The sequence below is a fragment of the Ascaphus truei genome, chromosome 2 (assembly GCF_040206685.1).
Source record: "Ascaphus truei isolate aAscTru1 chromosome 2, aAscTru1.hap1, whole genome shotgun sequence".
Lineage (NCBI taxonomy): Eukaryota > Metazoa > Chordata > Amphibia > Anura > Ascaphidae > Ascaphus > Ascaphus truei.
Genome location: NC_134484.1, coordinates 430120571 through 430143177, shown reverse-complemented (window position 1 = coordinate 430143177; position 22607 = coordinate 430120571). Strand labels below are relative to the sequence as shown.

At 43.2% G+C, this 22607-nt stretch overlaps 1 protein-coding gene across 2 annotated transcripts in view; it reads right to left on the bottom strand.

Annotated features, from left to right (window-relative positions):
* LOC142487819 (cyclin-Y-like) overlaps nucleotides 1-19196 on the bottom strand; it is a 60038-nt gene extending 40842 nt beyond the window's left edge. Inside the window, exon 1 of one of the 2 annotated variants that reach the window (XR_012799320.1) lies at nucleotides 18652-19196. Coding sequence is in view for 1 of the 2 variants with exons in the window: in XM_075587769.1 (XP_075443884.1) it covers nucleotides 18652-18805 (154 nt within the window). In the remaining variant the exon portion in view is untranslated. The remainder of the gene's footprint in view (nucleotides 1-18651) is intronic. The other variant, XM_075587769.1, reaches the window with a different exon arrangement.
* Between the last annotated feature and the right edge of the window lie 3411 nt (nucleotides 19197-22607).

The window sequence follows — 22607 nt, the reverse complement described above, 5'->3', positions numbered from 1 at the left end:
GAACTACACATGTAAATCTGTTTATGTCGCTCTAGAAAATGTATTGATCAGCAATGAAATTATAAAACTTGTTCTACAGACTGTGGATCACATTTTCTTGTGTGCCCTACTGCAGCTGCTCCCAGCCATCTGGCTAAACCTTCTACATCTTGCCCACATCCCTATCTTTGTTTTATACACCCAAAATCTTGAAACATAAAAGCCATGAATCTCAACATCAACCTGCTCCTGGAATTCACCAACGTGGACATCTCAGACCAGGAGGCAGCCTGGTCTCCTCATTGAGCTCTGCATGAAGAATGAGGCACTACTAAAAGCACTGCTGAGCTCCTTCATCAGGATCCTATTTGACTGTACTGTACACATGAATTAAGTAGCAGCATTTCCTTATCAATAGAGATGGACAAACTGTTCCAAAATCCTTTCATGGATTTTCCAGACCAAATCCAATCCACCCATCAAAATCCACCTGTAGATTGGGTACTAAAAAATGAGAGCAGATTAATCCTAATTTGCTATTGGACACAATCCGGGCGGATTTTTAAGAATCCGTACATGGTTCCATATTCAATCCGAAATCCACATGGCGGATTAATACTCGGTCGGATTGTTCAAAATTCTCTCCCTCCAATCCATATGGGATTAAAATCTGCAGGGGAAAAAAAAAATACAATTGCCTATCTCTACTCATCAATTGTTACTTGGCAGATGCCTTTGACATGCTGGTATAACCAGAGTTCATTAACACAAACTCTGCAATTAAATACTTTGAATCTGTTATTTATTTGTTTTTGCAACAGTTGTGCTGCTCAGGTTTATGTCGTAAAATAAATCCTAAACGTTACTGGCCCCTACCAAATGGTAAAGCTTTTTTTAACATCCACATCCAGCTAAAATAACCTTAAGTCCCTCCTACCCCAACAGGAATAAGTACACTGAAAAATGTCGCCAGTTAGATCTTAAAAGGGAACCACAAAAACAAAATGAATGCAGAACTCCTGGCAAAAGATTTGTGTTGTGGATTCTTCTAATTCTATACAATCATAAAGTTCTCACCACCTTCGTCTAATGTTATATATTGGTCTTGCATATAAGAAGGTGAGACAAGAACTGTATGACTGTAAGGACACTTGTTCCACAGGGGACCATGACCAGAAGAACAGAAACTTCTGTACCACAATTATGCAACTTTAAAAATGCCATCAAATAACTTGCCGCTTTATATCAAACACTTCAGAAATGGTGATCACCAACACAGCAGGCAGATAAGGTTAACAATACCGTTTCATCTTAGATTTATTCTAAAAGGTAATAAACGTATAGGGCATCAAATGAATTTCTTAACCGTGTGAAATATGCAAGCAAAGTGAATAAAGGCCGGAGATTAAAGCATGCATGAAATTGTCATTTATTAAAGCTGCCTTAAAAATATTTGACTTCTTATTGACCCACCAAAGCTCCCTTTATCTGTACGAAAAGTTATATTTTAAAATAATCTACCCTTTGAGAGGTTGCTCATGCAAATTAACTACGCAAATATGCCACCTATCTTAAAAAGGAGCAATCCAAGCGGTTTTGTTTTTTAATACAGTGTTGAAGCAGGGCGTCCCCAGAGCTGAACCCCGTTAATTTCAGCTCCGAAGACCTCCTGCTTCTAGAGATACTAAACTCTAGAAAGTGGTGTCATATCTCGTGCAGTTTAAAGCCCCCGGGTCACTAATCCTGCCTTTTTATTTTGTATCAGAACTATGCGTGCTGGCAGAGCGAAACCAAACTATTATAGACTACAGGAACCGGGTTTATATACATGTTTCTTTTCATTAACCCCCATTTTTTAAATTTCCTTATGGGGAAAAAAAGTGGCCGCCGGGTCAACCTCACTCCCGCAGCTCAAGAGGTGGCAGCTTTCTATTGGATGACTAGGGCAGCCATCTGTCATTATACCAACGAAAGAAAAGACGAAGAAAAAAAAAAAATTAGGCGGTTTTGGCTCCGGAGTCCCCTCCCCAGGTTATAAACAAAAAGTAGGGGTTTTGCTGCTTTGAATCGGTGTGTGTGTGTGTGTGTGTGTGTGTATATATATTGTGATACCATCGGGTATCTCTAGGTGCTGGAACAGTGCAGTAAATGTGCTTTCTAGCTCACGGAGAGTTAATCCTCCTTAGAAGTAGTTAGTTCAGCTGATGCCAAATTGAGAAGGCTGAACTCCTGATTGCTCATGGAGTTTTGAATAGTCAGGAAGTGACTACAGAAAAGCTACCATGCTGCCAGAGAGCCATGCTGAGAGTCACAGAGAGAGGGAGAGTAATTGCTGTCCCAGAGAGGGGGACAGAGAAGTGCTCCACAGCAAGTAAGTCTGGCACAGTTCCTTGGACCCACTGGATGGTGATCGCGGAGTCTACTGTGACTGCCTGGGTTTGAATCCCAGAGAAAAACAGGAAAGACGATAGACCGTGCTGAAGCAGGGATGTCCTGTACTTGACAGTGGACCTACAGAGGAGAGAGTTTCTCTGAGCTCACGTGGGGCCCAAATCCCTTAGGAAGAAAGGCCGCGCTGAAGCGGGGATGTCAGCTCCAATGGACTAAGATAAGCAAAACACTTTATTGTTGTGTGCAGAGACTGTGTACATTGTTGAATATGCCAGGGCATATTTTAAGCTGAAAACCAGTATAGTTGACCAGCTGTCGTTAGAAAGGGTTTGAAGCTGAATGTACAATTAGTCTCCTAACAGGAGTAGGCATTTATTTTATGTTTTGTTTGGACTTAAAGGAACGGTGAGTCTGTTAGTATGATTTAATCCCTGTCAATAAACCCTATATAGAAAAATACAGTGTTTCCTGCCTTAAACTGGGGCTAAGACTGCAACATGGTGTGGGCATCACAGTATGTATGTATGTCTTTATTTATATAGAGCCATTCAAGTACATTAGAGCTTCACAGCAGTAATACACATGATAAAATCGGTAAATGCCACAAGCTCTTTCAAATCATTGCTGGCCTCATTTCAAGCAATAACCTGCACTGTGTGACAACAACATGCTTTATTTGTACTGCTGGACCCATTCTCTTGATCCTGACATGCATTATGTTTAGTCCATTTGCCCCTACTAAAAAACAGGGGGCAGAAGGAAGGCTTTAAAATTACCCCCAGGCATTTCCGCATGAACTTAAAAAAAAGAAGAAGAAAAATATTTTGGAAGTCTTGAAAAATAATAAAAACAGTTTATGTTTAGATAATGTTTAATACCTATTTTACTGAAATCTGAATACATACATAACATTGTTAATTTGACCAACATAATAATATTCTTTGATTATCACAGGTTGCAGCTTTACTATAATGATCAGGGACCAGGCACCCCAATGCTTTGCCACAGAGCAGTAACTCTTCAGCTCACTCAGGGTTTGCTGAATGGTTACTGTAGTTCAGTTTTAAACCCTCAAACTGCTGGGGGAACAGCAGGTTCCTTCTGTATGTGCTGTAGTTGTCAGTCCTTTTAAAATCTACGTCTAGCTGTAAGATTGCATTATTCATTTGTTTTTAAAATCTGAGCTATTAAGAAATAGATAACCAACCAATATTCAAAATAAAATATACCAAAATGTATGCTGACGCAGCATAAAACGTTTTGTCTGATTTTATGTTTTTGCATTTCATTATAAATTGATGCATGGCCGGTAAAAACAATAATCGAAGAGTTAAATGGACGAGAATTACCTAAGAATTCTAGCAGAGAGCAGCTCCATTTTTTTGCAATTCTCCCTGATCAAGTGTTTTTTCCTTTTCAGTCTTGGTAGCAACAACCAGAGGTCTCCCGAAAAAGACCGCCTTGGATTTAATCGCCAAGAGATTCCAGATTCAAGGCCTCATGACAAAAATAAATAAATAAAAACCTAGATGTCTCAGCGCTTTCAGGAAATGACAAAAAAGGCAGAGATGAAAGAATCTAAGAAATGTGTGCTATTAACCATACCATTTTGTTAATATTCTCTCATGCCCCGCAGTTAATACATCGTCAAAAAAAAGATAAGAAACAACCATTATGGATAGAAGCAAAACAAAAAAAAACATTTTGGATAGGTTTATTGCCCTGAAATAAATATACACAAATAAAACCAACTATAAACACAAACATGCAAAGACGGGGCACTCACGAGTCAAGGTATTCGATATCTTAATCTGGGTGCATACCGTCCAGGGCATTATACATAAAGCAAGAGAGGACAGGCACTCCAAAGTAAAAAGTGATATTTATTAGCTCCATGTTTCAGCATCTCAAAAGCTCCAATTGGAGCCGAAACGTTGAGTTAATATAAAAAAAAAAAAGTTATATTTCTTTGGGATGCCTGCCCTCTTTAGATATACACAATAGCAATATGAATGTGTTCACACAATCCATGTATTTATTTTTTTGCAATCAAATTTAGATGACAGATTTTTATCTTATATTTGCAATTCCAGTTTATTGATCCAGAGGAAGGCAAACAAAAAACCCCAGTGAAACATTCAATGATGTCTCATAAGGGGAAAAATAAATTCCTGCATCACTCCAATAATAGCAAATCAGATTTCTCCCTACATTTTCTTAGATGGTAAATCCCTGTATACCTTTCTAAAAAAGGTCTAAAATTTTCTTCAAGGTATGTATTGTATCTGCCATTACAGTCTCCATGGCTAATGAATTCCACATTTTAACTGACCTTATTGTAAAGCAGGGGTACGCAATCTTTTCCCCCTGTGCCCCCCCTGCTGGCTGTCCCCCGCCACCTTGTACCCACCCTCCTTACCTTGGCTCTGGCATTCTGATGTAACAACGTCACGTTGCCCAATGTAACATGACACCCGGGGTGTCATTTGATGCTGCGTTGCCAGAAGTCGTCTGAGCCAAGGTAAATTAAGTTACAGAGACGTTCGCCGCTTCCCGAAGGCATTTAAATTAAATGTCAGGGAAGAGCGCTGGGCCTCTGTAACCCCCGCAGAGAATCTCGCGCCCCTCAGTGTGCACACCCCGGCTGTAAAGAAACCTTTTTTCCAACCTTAAGAGATGACCCTTTATTGTTTGTACTGCCTTTGGGATGAATAGTTCTTTTGAAAGTTAGTTGTATTGATCCTGAATATATTTTACACACACACACACACACACTTTTCATATCCCCTCTTAGACACCTCATTACTAATGCAAAAATAACTAGCCTTTCCTCATAAATCAGACACTTTTTCTTGTTCCATAATGTATTTTGAGTGGAGTGGTAGTCTTAATAAGGATTTATACAGTGGAAAATGTTGCTTACTTCCCTTCCATCCATACCCTGTTCTATACAGGAGAAGGAGGTACTCTTAAAAACAATGACAGAGTTTGAATCAGGGGAGCCTGGTTCAATTCCCGGTGTCGGCTCCTTGAGACCTTGGGCAAATCACATTGTCGCCATCAAAATAAATGGTGCCTGTACTAACTAATGTACCGCGCCTTGGATAAGGACGCAATATAAAATGTTGTTATAAGTAAATAAATATAAGATAAGATCTTATTTGCCTTTGCAGCTAATGCCTAACATTGAGCACTATTGCTAAGCCTGCAAACAAACACTCCTAAATCCTTCTCCATCAATAACTGACCTAATTTTGCACCATTTCATTCGTAACGAGCCTGTTTATGCTTGTGTAGCCCTCTTTCCCCCCCTCTCTGGGAAATGTGCTGCTACCAGTGTGTTCTGTGGCTGCTGTATCATACCTGGTTGGTAAACAGGAGGCAGGAGATCTCCGTGATGTTATGGGGGGGGACATCAAGACAGGCTCACAGTGTTTCTTTAGTGGTCAGCACCTCCAGTCCAAGAGGATCCTGAGGCTTCAGGATGCACCTCATGAACACATCTTCCGTTATCACTAACCATGCTTCAAGGACTACACTAGCTGTTGGTATGACTGAGGTTTATTTAGCCACGAGGTACATGCACTGGATCACACACTGTAGCATGTGTAACCTATCCCCTAGGGACTAGGCCTCAGTACACTCCTCTAGCAGGAGAGCTCTCTTCAGTGTCTGCACACACTGACATCTATTGCAGAACTCTCTTAGGCTGCGAGTGCTTTCCCTGGCCATACCAGACGGGACGTGGGGGGCGTTCCTAATGACGTCACAGAGATGGTTCGCCCCCATTGGGCGAACCTGTCACGTGACGTCTGTCGTGTTGAGAAATCAGTTTAACTGATTTCTCACGCAACGCGCGCCCCCTCCCACGTCCGCCCGCACGCCTCATGGAAGTGAACACTGCCTTAAGGCAGTCTGTTCACTCAGTGTGCGGATGCGCGATCTGCTATACCATGTCCGAGGCCTTACTCACTAACTACTCTACACTACATAGAAGAACCCCTCCTTCCCTGAGGAGTGGCTAGTAAGCCGGCCTATTCAGGTCATAGACCCCCCCCCCCCCCCCTTACAATCACAGGCTAGCCCTGAACTTTATTGAACATGTACAATGAACAATATAAACATACCCAGCAGTCTACTGCCAACACTGACCACTTATGAAAGGGGACTTACAGTGCTATAAAGCCTAGAAGATGGTAGTCCCTGGAGACTAGGCTACACTTGCATAACCTTACTTTTATCTGTATTAAACCTCATCTGCCATTTACCCGCCTAAGTTTCCAGTTTATCCATGTATTTTTGTAGAGAAATTACACCATGCTCTGATTTTACTACAGTACCTTACATACTTGTTTGTAATCAGCAAAGATCGAGACGTTGCTCTCTATGCAAACCTAAATGGTAATTAAATCACGTTAAAAAGCTGTTGCCCCAGTACTGATCCTTAAGGAAGGCTACTTCACTTACAACTTTAGTCCAATATAAAAAAATTACATTTATGAAAACTCTGTTTATCCTTCACCCAGATTTCAATCCAGGTGCAAATAATTTTACCCAGGACAAATTTGCTTTATTTTCTACAGTAACCTCATGTGACCCCGTATCAAAAGTCTCTGCAAAATCTACGTAGATCACATCAACTGCATTACCCCAACAATAACAAAGCGCAACAAATCTAAGATATGGAAGAAAATATTCATGCAACCTGACTGTCCCTGCAGATCCGTTCCACTCTCTCACCCACAGAGAAAATGCAAAGTCCAATAAGAAAAAGACCGATGGCACAAAGGAGACAATAATACACAACATAGTGCAGTATGTAATATTAGGGACAAGCCCCACTAGGATGATAGGAAGAAACTTCAAGGCATGGACACTGGAAATCCCAAAGGATCAAGTCAAACTGCTGGGCTCTTGACCGACTTCCTTTTTGATGGTTTCTAGAAGTCTCTCAGATACATAAAGGGAGATACCAAGCAAACAAAGTATAATATGCTTTATGAAAGGGGAAAAAAAGTGTGTTAAAAACACCTCAATGCACAGCGCACTCTCAAATTCGGTGAAAAAAACAAAACACGCAGGAACACCGAACATCGGAGGAAGTTGCTGTTTCAGTCAGAGACGGGTGTACTCTAATCTGCGTGTTTTTTCACCCAATTTGTGTGTGCACTGTGCATCTAGGGGTGCATCTTTTTTTTAATAAACAGTATTATACTTTGTTTGCTTGGTATCTTCCCTTTATGTATCTGAGACACTTCTAGCAACCATCAAAAAGGAAGTCAGTGAAGAGCCCAGCAGTTAGACCTGATCCTGCTGGATTTCCAATTTCCATGCCTTACGGACGTTTCTTCCTGTGAGTTTTATCATCGTATGTAGGATTGTCCTTAATATTACATACTGCACTATGTTGTCTTTTTTTTTGTCTCCTTTGCACTATAGGTCTTTTTCTTCTTCAACTGCATTGCCCTGGTCTAAATGCCGACTTACCTCTTCAAAGAAACTAATAAGGTTAGTTAGGCATTACCTACCCCTAATAATGCAATTCTGACTATTACTAATAATTGTGTTATCCATTAGGTATATTCCGGAATATTATTCTGTACTAAACCTTCAAGTAGCTTTCCCCACTATTGAAGTCAGGCTTACAGATCTGTAATTCCCTGGTTGTGATCTAGCTCCTTTTTAAATATAGGCACCACATCTGCATTACGTCAATCTTGTCGTACTGAGACGGTGGAGATGGAGTCCTTAAATATTGAATATAATGGTTTGGCCATTACTGAACTTTGGAAATCATTTTTCTCAAAAGCCATGATCCACATATCCCGTATTTAACAAAAAAGAGCGATATAAAAAACACAAAAAGCATTTATCCAAGCTACTTTATACAGAAATTTGACTCATACATCCAATATATAAGCCGCACAAAATCGATTACTTGAAGGTTCGGAAAAATAGAAAAATAGTTGCAGAAACACCTCAACATCGTGTAAGCGGCTCAACTGCTTAAAAAGATGTCGTTCCCACTATCCAATTAATTATTTTTTAAACCACTTTTTGTATTTTTACATGGATGGGAAGCAGGGGGAAACCTATTTTGTAACGCACTATTTTGGGCTCCATGAACCCGATTCTCGAGATAATTGCCAATAAAAAGGTGGCGCAGGTACCAGCCATTCCAGGGGAAACAAAGGCCTGTAGGAACCCGTAATTGCATCCATTAATGTCAGAGGGAATTTGAATACTTTATTGTATCAGCGCCACCTTTCCCGGTAAGTATCTTAAGTAAGTAGAAGGACCATTTGTAACCACCCAGTCTGTTAATGTCCTTTATTTTAAAGCAGCAGTACAATCTGCTGGGTTTTTTTTCTGCCCTTTAATATGTGCATCAATACAATCCACACAAAGATAAGTAATTAGCCAAGTTGCCGATCTGTCGGCAAAGATTCGGCCCTCGGCTCAATAAATGGCTGTCAGTGCAGCAGAAGAGGATCAAAGATGTAAAGTTCTGTGGGGAAGATCATGTGACCAGCCAGTCACTAGATACAATTGGTGCACTGATGGAGAGAGGGAAGGGCTCAAAAAGGAGGTGTGCCAGATCTCGTTGAGGAAGGTGGATGTGACATTGTAAATGGTTGCTATAGAAACAAAAATGCTTGTTATATTACAATACATTACAAATGTAATTCAGAGTGGTTTAAAAAAAATGCTACAAGTATTTTCTCATACTACAGAACTGATTTATTAAAACTAAAAATAAAAAAAATAAAAAAAAAAACACGTAGACTATACTAGTCTTTCAATGAAGGCCCTACTGCCTGTGCCAATCATGGTTTTAATTCCGTCCTGTAAGTACAAACACACAGCCCCTGCAAGCTCAGAACCCAAAACCACCACACCATATATAGTTGTGTAAAAAAGGGAGTGCTACTGAGTTTGTGACTTCAAGTAATATAACAAAAAAAGACAAAAAGCCTCAGTGCTACATCCAATATGACAAATTATATACTGTAGTTAAATACTTACCTGTTATTCTTTAGTAAAAGCCTTTATTTAAGTTATGAAAACCTTGTGCGGGTACAGTAGTGTTAGAGCTTGCAAGAGAGGGGATACCGTGGTGTGGTTTGCAAGCTTAAAGTGCTTTGGCCAAAGAATTTAACTAAATGACCCGCACTATAAAAACAATATGCAACTACTGTATATGATTTGTCATATTGTATGTAGCACCGACGCTTTTTGTCTTTTGTTCTATTACATGAGGTCACAATCTCAGTTGCACTCCTTTCTGACACAAATACATATGGTGTGGTGGTTTTGTGTTGTGACCTTGTGAAATGACCAGTCTATTAAGACAGTTCTCCCCCCATTAGAGAGGTTATGAAAGCCTTCCGAAGGTGCAGAAGTCTTAGGACTTGCAAAAGAGGGGATATCTTGGCGCGTGGTTTGCAAGCTTAAAATGTTTCAGCCACAGAATAACTAAATGACCCTCACTTATGTAAAAAAAAATAGATAAGTATTTGACTGCATAATTTGTCATATTGGATGTAGTTATGAGGCTTTTTGTGACCTTCCTGTATGGTGTCTTGGTAGAAAAAAATGTAGCATATATCTGTGTGTCTGCCACCCCTAGTTGAATCAGAACTCACCAGCAGTAGAAATTAAAAAGGGTTTATTTAAACTACATACAATTGATAAATATAAAAAAAAAAAAAAAAGTGTCCTCCCACGCCCTATCTGTCTCTCTCAAGGAGTATACTCCTTGACACACAAAAACACACAAGTCTCCTCCCATGCCCTATTTGGCGCTTTCTCAAGAAGTATACTCCTTGAGAAAGCGCCAGGTAGGGCGTGGGAGGAGACTTGTGTGATTTTTTTTTTTTTAACCAAGAAAAATATGTAGTTAACATACGAATCTAGTATAGCAAAATGTGTACGAAAACATAAAATCGGGCTCTTAAAAAACGTGGAAAGTTTAAAAAGATACCTGGATATAGAAAATATCTCTTAACTTCATCCCCGTAACTCGTGTCAATATGTTCGGTTGATTAAAATGTACATTTACAGATCTATTTTGATGTGGTTAATGACAAGTTTGAGACACAAACGGATATCAGACCTTTGCCCTCTCACAACCATGGATAGTTTAGCATCAGTTAATTAGTCAGATCACAAATGTTACAAAAAGGTATATTTTTTATTTTTGCTAATCGTTGTCAGACAGACCCATGACGTTTAGTAAATTTACACAATCATGTAAAATTTCATTTCTGGCCACACCTTCTGGCATTTCCAAAAAACAAGGAATCCTTTTTAAAGCTGCAGTTCAGTGAATATCCTGCATGTGTGGTTTTTTTTTTAATAAATCAGTTCTGTAGTAAGAAAAAATACTTTTAGCATTTTCTGTTTTTAAAAAAACAACTTTGAAAGACCAATTTTCTTGTATTCTATTTTAACAAGCATTTGCTAAGGCACTGCCCCTTCATGTCCTGTCACAAGCTCTGGCACACCCCTTTGTCAGCCCTGCCCTCCCTCTAGCACATGTCAGTGCAGGAGTGCTCATGAATATTCGTGAGCTTCCACTGAGTGACAGAAGGAGAGGAAAAACATATCCCATATCTAAAGATTTCGCCAATCAATACAGGGAGAACGAATTGACTGGCAGCTATACAGTTCTTTAGGTAATTAGAGATTGCCCACATGAAACTATTGAATCAAAAAAAAAAAAAAAAAATTTAAAAAGACTGAACTGCAGCTTTAAGTTATGTTAAAAAGGGCTCTTGTTTATTTTGACTGTCAGAAAGCGTTGTGTCTCTACAAGGCTACAATCACCCCACTTTCCAAACCAGGCTTTAGCCACAGATATCACTTCTACACAAACACAGAAAACAAGGCGGAGTCACAAGCTTGACCTGCCATAAAACAATATATGTATTTAAGTCGTAAATTGGAACTTAAGTTAACTATTTGTGTGCCAGTTTATTAAAATACTGAAAATTTTCAGCATTAATTTCAGCTCTAGGTACACCCTGCTTTGGCTGGGCTGTGTGTAGGAAACAATGGCAGCTTAAAATGTCCCGCTGGCCAATGAGAAACAGTGACGACTGTCACGGGAGACCAGGTTATTTACCCCTTTTTACCGGGATCATTCATTGAGCAAAACAGGGTAATGAAATAAAATGTAATTTATTCAGCATAAATTCGCTTACACACAATGATACACAAAATACAGACAAAAAGACACACACACTGTGGGACTGGGGTAGAAAACTAGACTTTCCTAGGTGCAGGGAACTCTACAGAAGAGTTTTACCCTGACCGGGAATCTCCTAGAACGCAAATCAGCATAAAGTTCCATACACCACCGCTAAACCTTCTCTTCTGAGAAATTGTACTTTCTTGACCACGAGTTACTCCCAATCTCCTGGAACTCAAATCGGCATAAAATCCCAGCCGCGTCTGCTATGTTCGATTTTGAGAGCTTGGACGCAAAAGTCGGGACTTAGACTCAGGCAGGCTTGAAAGCCGGTTGCTCTGCTATTCGCGCAAGAGCAACTCTGAAAAGCCCGCCCACGCTCTTACAACAACAGGGAACTCAGAATCTGTTTGGCTCACAGATTCTTATATTCTCATTCACAAAACTCAGCAACCAATCAATGCGTGGAAACTATCCCAAGCAACCAATCAGTGCCAAGCCGGGTCAGCTGTAAATTCGAAATAGCCAGGAGACATACGCAAGCCTGCCATTGTTCTCCAAACCTTGGTACTCAACCTTTCCCCGCTGACCAAATGCTATTCACACCTCTGGGCATCCTCTGACTGCTTTGAACTCTGAAATCCAGCAGACTTACCGGCGCCTATGGGTTATCTCGGGCAGCCTGTTTGGACATGGTTTCCGAATGTAACAAGCATATAACATTTACATTATTAAAGTATATTTTAATACATTAGGGTATGTTTTAATATACTTCTGAGTCTCTGGGTATGAGGGACAGAAGAGAAAAATGTTGTAGTTTTATTCCTATACGCTTTATTCCCCACACACTTTCCCTTGGACTCAATCTGGACTCTGAGTCCCCTCTCAACCTTCTACGCGGTTGGGACACCCACAAACCCTACACTGGTTCTGGGTCACCTTGGCACAGCCGAGGTACCCTCTTCCTCCCCCCCCTCAACATACGTATTCCCTCACCTACAGGAATAGTTGTTTTATCCCTGTGCCTCATTCACCTTTCTGGGCTCCGCTGAAGCAGGGTACCCTAGTGGTGAGTTGTGCTTGCATTTTCAAGAGGAGTTATTGCCGGGACAGTGTGTCTACATGTATCCGAGGATCAGGCATGATTCCTGGGTACATTTATAGGGGAACCGACAACTCCGGACCCCAACCTCCTAGGCATATACCGACAACTGTTCCTCTGCAATCCCTCCCTCTTGAAACTCATACCCTACCAATCCCTGCCTGATTGCATACCCGGAAAGGGAAAAACACAGAAAATACAATGTATTGTAAGTATTAAAAGTATCTTTCCAATGTTACTGAGCCCAAGAGCTAACTCTCTTGGACCCTTATACACAGATCAGGGGTAACCAAAACAGGCTTAACCTTTGAGAGCCTGGTTACCCCCTACCGTCATAACGACATCCCTTGCAACTTCCTATTGGCCCCGCGTAACCGGTACCTTTAAACCTGCTACTCGCACTCTCTACGGGAGGTATGCATCTCGGGAGCACGGGTCCCCTGAGCTAAAATTAATGCAGTTTAGCTCCAGAGATTCCTTGATTACCACTTATTTAAAAAAAACAAAAAAACACGTTCTGCTATTTTAAAAGAGTCCTTGTGATAGAAACAGAGAGACACCATTTACTTACTGTAGCTCGTCCCCAATAAAAAGAAATGCTACTGAACTATTTTTTTTGTCTTTCATTGTCGGCTTAGTGAATCTATTACTTGACCACATAAAATTCTATAAATACTATTATTCTTCCCAATGATGATCAAAAACCAGAGAGAAACAAAACAGTTTGTTTGAGCTGTTCCACATTTAATGCCTGTCTTTAAGAAACTTTGTGGATCCCTGACCTTGATACATTTTTACTCCTGTTAATAATAATGACAGAACTAAGGAACCAATAGTCCTTAAAGGCTTGTACTCTCTAACAATCAGTAAGCAAATAAATGTATCACTTCTACCTTACTTTCACTCTGTACACAGATACCATAAACTTGACTTTTCCCAGCTAACAAAATAATCCAAAGCAAAGAAGAAAAAAACCCACTACATTTTAGTACCATGATGTATTGAGCACATTACCAAAAACAATGTACAGTAATTCAGAACTGCCTCAGCACAGCCCTCCGGAGAACATTAATAACCCAGTGTTCATACACAACAAACAAGACCTCATTATTTAATAACAGAGAAGGTGGTGTCTTTCCCTACTGCATGTACAGCAAGTAGAACAATTAGCATCAATCCACTACATTACCCCCCTCCTGGCCAGAGAATGCAGTGCAGGCCTTTCCACAGCAATGACATGGAGTGTAATAGCGCCCCATGAAGCAGCAGCAGCTGCCTTCAATTGTGTCAATGTTGGGGAGGAAGAAAAAAAAAACAAAGAGGAGAGAGCGAGAGCACATTTTCTAAACGGATCACTTACAATGGTCTTTGTTTGCCTATAAAGGCCCTCAGGAAAATGAGCTAGGTTTGAATCTCGGCCCCTTCAGAGACTGTAACATATTGCAAAAAGCAACGCTGTCTGGAAAAGAACATGCTCCATATCTTTCTCATTACAATAATGAAGGTCCTAGACAGACATGCCGTGGTTTTATTAAGCAATGCAAAGCTCTGCTGGCCTCTAGCCCAAAGTAATAAGCAACAAGACAGTATATCACCAGTGTTTCTCGTTCGTGGTTTGGAGGGTTTGCAGGAAGCATTAGAGATAGGTAGGCATTAGATCTCAAATTGCGACCCAATTGCTTTTCTCCTCAGCGTTTTAGTCATCTGGGACTGCGAGCGAATACGCGGTACTACTTTATATAGAAACTTATTCTTCATCAGGATGGGAGCCCATCAACATGTTTCTTTAATCTTACAAGGAATTATTGAAAACAGTAATGATTAGATGTATAATGGAGCTACACAATGTGGATCCCTGCAAGGGCTAATTATACCAAAGTGAAGATAACACAGGTGCAGAACAATTAGCGCTTTCATCCTCCTCCACCTCTTTTCGCATTTCACATCTCTATCCTGAAGGAAATCAAACATGCAGGTTTCAAAGACAAAAACGTAAAGCCACGTGGACATGTTCGAAAACTCCTCTAGCTCCTAGTTTCCTTTGTTAGGGAAAGAACCTGTTTTAAACAAATGATTCGGTCTCCACGTGTTTGTTATTTTTGGTGCGGTTTCCATTTCAGCGGCTCAAATATTAAAATTTGTAATACAAGCGTAGCATAGCCGCCAGCCACTACCTTTATCCTCTGGGCCCTAACAGCATAAATCCTGCTAGAGTCAGGCACTGGAAGGGTTAATTCCCCTGTAGGCCTAATTGCTATTGAAGCCTTGGATGCAGTAGTGTATCCAAGGGCAGGCCTAGCAACAACCAGAGTGTCAGCCTGTGAGTGTGTACTGGCTGGGTGAGATGTGCAGATGTGGCACCTGTCAGTATCAAAACTGCCCTGTTATGGGGCAGGGTTACAAGCCCAACACCAGGGAATATAAACTGGTACGCTCCTTAAAGTGGGTGTGTCTCTTTCCTCCCCATGTGGAGTGAACAGCAGCTACCCTGTGTCCCATAAGGGGATGCAGGAGGAGCATCACAGAATGGAAGGCCTCAAGCCTTGCAAGTGTTCCTGCATGGAAACAGAGGAAGGAATGGGACTGTTGTAAGATCTGACCAATGCAATAAACACAATTGAACCATATGCACGTTTGAAACACTGTCTTGGGACATAGAAAGGTATCAGCATGGACCATCTTACTACCACAGGATCCTCGCTGACTGGAGGCACAGCCAATGAATAAGGTACCCTGTAAACCTGTCCTGACCCTCCCCACATCATCGCGGAGCCCTCAGCCCTCCTGTTGCCTCAAAAGGTATGCATAGCAACGTATGAAAAACACTAGTAAAAGCCAAATCTCACAGAAGGTGTGGGTACAGGTGTTACACAAGTCACAAGTTAAATTAGATGAGATTATCAGCCAAAATTCGGGGTCTGAAGTCAGAAGAAAATTAAATAAAAAAGGTCTCTCGGCAAGTCACAACCTGTCATTTCATGGGTTCCTCTCAGGGGAAGCTAAATAGAAGCGACACTTTGGGCTTCAGTTACTAAGAGCAATAGTGGTTTAGCTCAAGACAATGCCATTAGTCTGTCACAAGCCAAAGGCAGGACAGAAGCACATAACAAGAGCAATGACCTGGCCTCGGGTGTCATCACTGCTAATTGCTGTTCTCCCACAGCCGCTCTGAGGCACCAGCAAATGTCAGGATTTCCCAACACAAGGACCCACCACAGCCTTCCCATGCCTCTCCTCTCCAGCACCAAATACCATGCTCTTCCAATGCCGTTCGTGCCACAGAGGGCTCTTTTTAACCAGGCAAAGATTTGGTGTAGTGTCTGTGGGCCTCCTTTTACCCTTCCTGACCAAGCCAATGCTTGCAATTATACCAAAACTACAATATCTAGCACTAAATAGGAGTTTAGTATTAATATATTTTATTCATATAGCACCAACATATTCTGCAGCGCAGTACAATGCGGCGGTAAGGAGAAGAGCAAGATATATAATACTTCCAACTTAAAAAATAGTTAATGCAGTGCCTGCTCTGAGAAGCTTACACTCGAAATGGAATGAAGTCTCCTGGAAAAGTCAGTATTAGTTGACCATTAAGCCATCCCCTCCTTTTCTATGCCCAACTATTTAACGCCACCTCAACCTCTGGAGGAGCCAGAGTTTTGGCCTGCCTGGAGCTCTACACCAGACGGTTTGTAACCATCGCTGCGGGATATCTACTGCACTTGTTCAGGAACAAATATTTCTATCCATATTCAATTGTGGCATAAGAGAGTAGAAAAGGTTTCCAAGTGTGTGTAAGAGAAGGGCGAGTATGGAAAGTGGACTCGTGGACTTTTGCTGTCTTTACAAGACAGCAATCTCACCTACAAACCTGCTACAGCAGAATCAACCATTTCATCCAGAGATTTCACCTACGACATAACATTGCAGGAGAGCCCAGGAGGCTAACATTGTCATGGTCATGAATTAATAACAAATACTCAAATGCCGATTGAACGTACACTTTATAAAAATAAAAAACATCCCTGTATCCTTGTTAATACGCTTCCCATACTTCACGCAGTGCCGTGTACTGCAGGCTCAATAAACATTTATACACAATAAACTGCAGTACTCAAACATTTGCTACCACAGACTTCATACCACCAACATTAGTATCAAAGAAATTATACCACCAACCCCCTTCTTTGTGTGGTTTTGTTATCCTCCATCAGTAACCCCTTGTTTGTACATTTATGTTGTTAAGCCAGATACTTTGCTGTTAAAGAAGAAACGATAACGCAATCTTCCCTTGTAATCTGGGATTTCACGAAGTAGCCTATGGCACTAAAAGGTGAACTCTTTGTGCTAAATCCCAAACCCTTGATTCACTGAAATGCTTCAAACAGACCACTTACTTACACTGCCTAAAGAACAAATTGCCTTTTCATTACCCTCCTCGTGCTGATTGCAAACTTCACTGTGACACCACCCAGTAGTTTTCCATTTGAGAAATATTGACATAAAACCATTTTTGCTAAGACCTTAATAAAAGCAAAGAAACATGATTTATTTTTTTATTTTTTTAAACCTCAGTCTTATCAACTGACTTTGGAATTGCTGCAAAATGTCAGCACCTATCTGGCTCCCAGCAAAAACATGTAATGTATATAGTGTTACATTTGCAAATAATCTTTCAGGCTCAAATATTTAAAATGTACTGTATTAAGGCTCAGTGCATCAAACACTTTGTCCACAATAAAGGAAATAAATGTCAGAGCTTTTAATGCATTTATGTCCTAACAGAACTCACCATAGTAAGTTATATGTATATGCATGAATACCGCATTGCATGATTATTATGCATGATAAAGACCATGTCATTATTTGTCAACCGTAATCAATATTCTTTCATAATTGCTACATAAATCGGTGTGAAGTCCACAAGCTTTTCCAATTTAGAATAAGACTACACCATGCTATTGATTGTTTAATACATCTGAAACTGTATTAAGATCTCTCCTAGAACATTACCACGTTAAGGCACACAAGGTCTCATTCAAATGGCAAAAAGAAATCCACGAATATACAATTGTATTAAAGGCATCTCCATACACCAGTGTCCCACCTTCAGTCCCACTGTTACATTACACATATGGAAACCTTTATACAGCATTCATGTCACTGTTAAGCTTGATCACTGAGCAAATAAAGGGTTACTACGCTCTTACAGGTAGGTGAGGGGGAAGCAAATCGTAACACGGGGGCACCATCCAGCCATGAGAGGGTTAATAGCATCCTCTACCAGTAACCTTTCTAGCAGTGTAGCTGTCACATCTGGGCATGCAGAGCACACATACAGGGCACACATGGAAGGCATGCAGGGCACACATGGAAGGCATGCAGAGCACACATAGGGCATGCAGAGCACACATTGGGCATGCAGAGCACACATGGGGCATGCAGAGCACACATGGGGCATGCAGAGCACACATGGGGCATCCAGAGCACACATGGGGCATCCAGAGCACACATCGGGCATCCAGAGCACACATGGAAGGCATGCAGAGCACCCATACAGGGCACACATGGAAGGCATGCAGAGCACACATCGAAGGCATGCAGAGCACACATACAGGGCACACATGAAAGGCATGCAGAGCACACATGAAAGGCATGCAGAGCACACATGAAAGGCATGCAGAGCACACATGAAAGGCATGCAGAGCACACATGAAAGGCATGCAGAGCACACATGAAAGGCATGCAGAGCACACATGAAAGGCATGCAGAGCACACATGAAAGGCATGCAGAACTGAATGGTTACTGTGATCAGAGTGTGGTTCAGCCCTTGTAAATATGCCACTGACAGCCAACTTCCTAATGCAATTACAACACATATATACTATGATTGCTCTGCCTGAGCAGCTTGTAAAGGGGTAATGCATCCCCGGCACTAGCAGGAGAACTGCACCTGTGCCAGTGGCCCCTCCCAGACCCTCTTACCGTCTATATTCTCCCGGTCACTGATGTGCTGCAGGTTGCACCCCGTGTCCTCCCTGCTCATGTCCTGCTCCGGCCGGTAGGACTCCAGCCTGGAGTGGGCATTTCTCCGCAGCTTGGGGCTGGAAGACACGCAGCATGATGTGGTGTTCCCCATGCTTATCCCCAGCACCTCAGATCCTCTATTATCCCCCCGACCCTCTTCTTCCCCCCTCTCCAATCACAAAGATGCACCCCCCCAAAACAGATTGCAGATCCCCTGGCGGGGTGCAGCTGAATCCAGCTTGCTAACAGGGCAGAGCCATGGGTGCAGGACACAGCACCCACGATTTTGGGGTTAGAAAGGCAATAAACACCCTCTCTAAATCATTGTGAATAAGACAGACTGCCTGTCATGCTGGAGACCGAAAGCGTCATCTTCGCTGCCCGCTTCTTTATTATTGTCCCTATTAACGAGGCTTTCTCTTTTTTTTCCTTCTTAGCACTGACAGCCCCTCCTCCCTTAGCACTGACAGCCCCTCCTCCCTTTCCTCCTCCCCAGCACTGGCAAGAACCATGCACAGCCTGGGGCTGCTCCCTCCCTGCAAGAGGTTCCGGTTCACATGGGTGGGGACACAGCACAGCTTGCAGGAGGCGGAGCAGCAATAATGAAACCTCAATGAGTTCAATGGGCCCCTGACCAATTCTGCTCTTTAGTTTTCCCTATTTGTGGCTTTTGTTTCCCCAAACACATAACATACCCTGCAACTGAATCTTTGTTTTTCTTTTTAAGCAGGTACAATACATATTTTTGTGTTCTGTATCTCTTAAACAAGTTTTTGTGTGTGGTAAACTGTAGAGGTTAGGGGACTTGCATGGAAATTGCACAAGTACAGAGACTACAGTGATACCTATTTTTAATGTGCACAGTGTTAGAGGGTATGACATAGTTCTCCATCATCAATGAACATCCCTGAAAAACTGGGGTTTTTTTTGTATTTTCACTGATAAAAGTCCCCTTTTCCCAATGCGTGTGTAAAGGTGTTTCCCCCACCCTGTGGGAGATTTGGCCATTACTGGTCGTGTGGTGCAGGATACCTGCTGGTAACAGAAGGGCTGAGTCGTCCGCCGGGGGTAGTGGGGAAACAGGACTAGGCTCCTGGGGTTCATACCCTACATATCTCTTCAGCAGTGCTGCGCCTCCATCTGACGTAGGCTCCAGGAGCTGAAGGTGATCTCCCACGGTAGAACTATTACCTCTCACCCCCAGTAAGGTCACGCACCAGGCAGGAGGTATGTGCAAACAGGAACGGCTTATTACTCTTCTGTACAGTACAGGAACAACAGCAGGCTTCTGCCCGATGCAGTCCCACAGCTATCACTGAATCATGGTCACTACAGGCCAAGGGCACCCGCAGCCGTCCTAGCTCTTCCCTGCCTCACTAGCAGAGGTATGGTCCACACACTCTCCCCGGAGGGAAGAGGACTGGAGAAGGCCCCAATCTCAGCCTTTGCACTGTGTGTGACCTGCATTCCTCAGTGGGGGAAGGTACACTAACAAATTTGGGGCAGTACTGCCCTTAAGTACAGCCAGGAGGAGGGCACCAGGTCTGGCTCATGATTGGTCATGCCCAGGCCTGATGTCACCGCCATCCTCTGTCACTCAATTGCAGCTCCTCAGAGGGGGAAAACACCATAGCAACTACTGGCAACCTGATTGTACCAGGATTAGGGTGACCAGGTGTCCCGGTTTAGCCAGGACAGTCCCGTTTTTTTAACCTCTGTCCCGGGTTTTTAGTCTCTGTCCCGGCTGCCCTGCATGCTGTAAAATGTTCCGTTTTTTTGTGGCTGTTCCGCTTTTGACCATCAGAGCAGGGGGGGGGGGGGAGGGCAGCAGAGAGCAGACAATGCATGGAGGAGAGCAAGGCCCGGGACTAAGCTGCGGAGCCCCAGCAGTGAGACCCGGAAGTGTCAGTGAGAACTTCCAGTGTCTGCTGCCAGGGCTCAAGATGGCTTCCCCCACCCATGCAGGTATGGTCCAGAATGGGGGACACAGACACACACTCACACAATGGGGGGGGGGGAAGAGACACAGAGAGAGGCACAAGCACAGCATGGGGAGAGACACAGAGAGAACACAGGCACAGCATGGGGAGAGAGGCACAGCATGGGGAGAGGGGCACAGAGTGGGGGGAGAGACACAGAGAATGGGGGAGAGAGACAGAGAATGGAGAGGAGAGAGACAGAAAATGGAGGAGAGACAGAGAAAGGAGGGGAGAGAGACAGACAATGGAGGAGAGACAGAGAAAGGAGGGGAGAGAGACAGAATGGAGGGGAGAGAGAGACAGAGAATGGAGGGGAGAGAGACAGAGAATGGGGGGGAGAGAGAGACAAAGAATGGGGGAGAGAGAGAGACACAGAATGGGGTGGGGGAGAGAGAGACAAAGAATGGGGGAGAGAGAGAGACACAGAATGGGGTGGGGGAGAGAGAGAGAGAGACAGACAGAGAATGGGGGAGAGAGACACACAGAATGGGGTGGGGGAGAGAGAGACAGACAGAGAATGGAGGGGAGAGAGAGACGAGAATAGGGGGTGAGGGGAGAGAGACAGAGAATGGGGGGGGAGAGCATGGGGGAGGAGAGAGAGAATGGGGGGACAGAGAGCCGAGAATGGGGGGGAAGGGGGTGAAGAGAGAGAATGGGAGGGAGAGAGAGACAGAGAATGGGGGGGGAGAGAGACAGAAAATGAGGAGAGACACAGAGAATGGGGGAGAGGAGAGGGAGGGAGAGAATGGGAGCAGAGAGAATGGGGGGAGAGAGAATTGGGGGGAGAGCGAGAGAATGTGGGGAGAGAGAGAGCGAGAGAATGTGGGGAGAGAGTGTGAGAGAATGTGGGGAGAGAGAGAGCGAGAGAATGTGGGGAGAGAGAGCGAGAGAATGTGGGGAGAGAGAGAATGTGTGGAGAGAGAGCGAGAGAATGTGGGGAGAGAGAGAGCGAGAGAATGTGGGGAGAGAGTGAGAGAATGTGGGGAGAGAGAGCAAGAGAATGTGGGGAGAGAGCGCGAGAGAGAGTGGGGGGAGACACAGAGAATGGAGGGGAGAGAGACAGAATGGGGGAGAGAGACAGAATGGAGGGGAGAGAGACAGAGAATGGGAGGAAAGGCACAGAGAATGGGGGAGAGAGTGAGACAGAGAATGGGGGGTGGGAGAGAAAATGAGGGAGAGAATGGGAGAGAGAGAGAATGGGGGGAATGGAGCAGAGACAGAATGGGGGGGAGAGAGAGAGACAGAGAATGGGGGGTGGAGAGAGACAGAAAATGGAGGAGAGACACAGAGAATGGGGGAGAGGGGAGGGAGGGAGAGAATGAGGGAGAGAATGGGAGGAGAGAGAGAATGTGGGGAGAGAGAGAATGGGGGGGGAGACACAGAGAATGGGGGGATTGAGACAGAGAATGGGGGAGAGAGACAGAATGGAGGGGAGAGAGAGACAGACAGAGAATGGGGGGGAGAGAAACAGAAAAGGGAGGAGAGACAGAGAATGGGGGAGTGAGAGAGAGACAAAGAATGGGGGAGAGAGAGAGACAAGAATGGGGAGAGAAATATAATGGGGGAGAGAGAGAGACAATGGAGGGGAGAGGAGACAGAGAATGGAGGGGAAATGCACAGAGAATGGGGGAGAGAGAGAGACGTAAGGGTGGAATGAGAATGTAGGGGTGGGGAGAACGAGAATAGAGGGATATGGGGGAGGAAGAGAGAAAGGGGTGTGTGTGTGTGTGAGAGAAGGGGGACAGAGCAGGGTAGAGCGAAATAAAGGAGAAGGGGGGCAGTTGGTGATATTGTATTGTATGTCTTTATTTATATAGCGCCATAAATGTACATAGCGCTTCACAGTAGTAATACATGTGGTAATCAAATAAATAACAGATAATATAAATAACAGATCATGGGAATAAGTGCTTCAGACTTAAAAGTAACATTAAG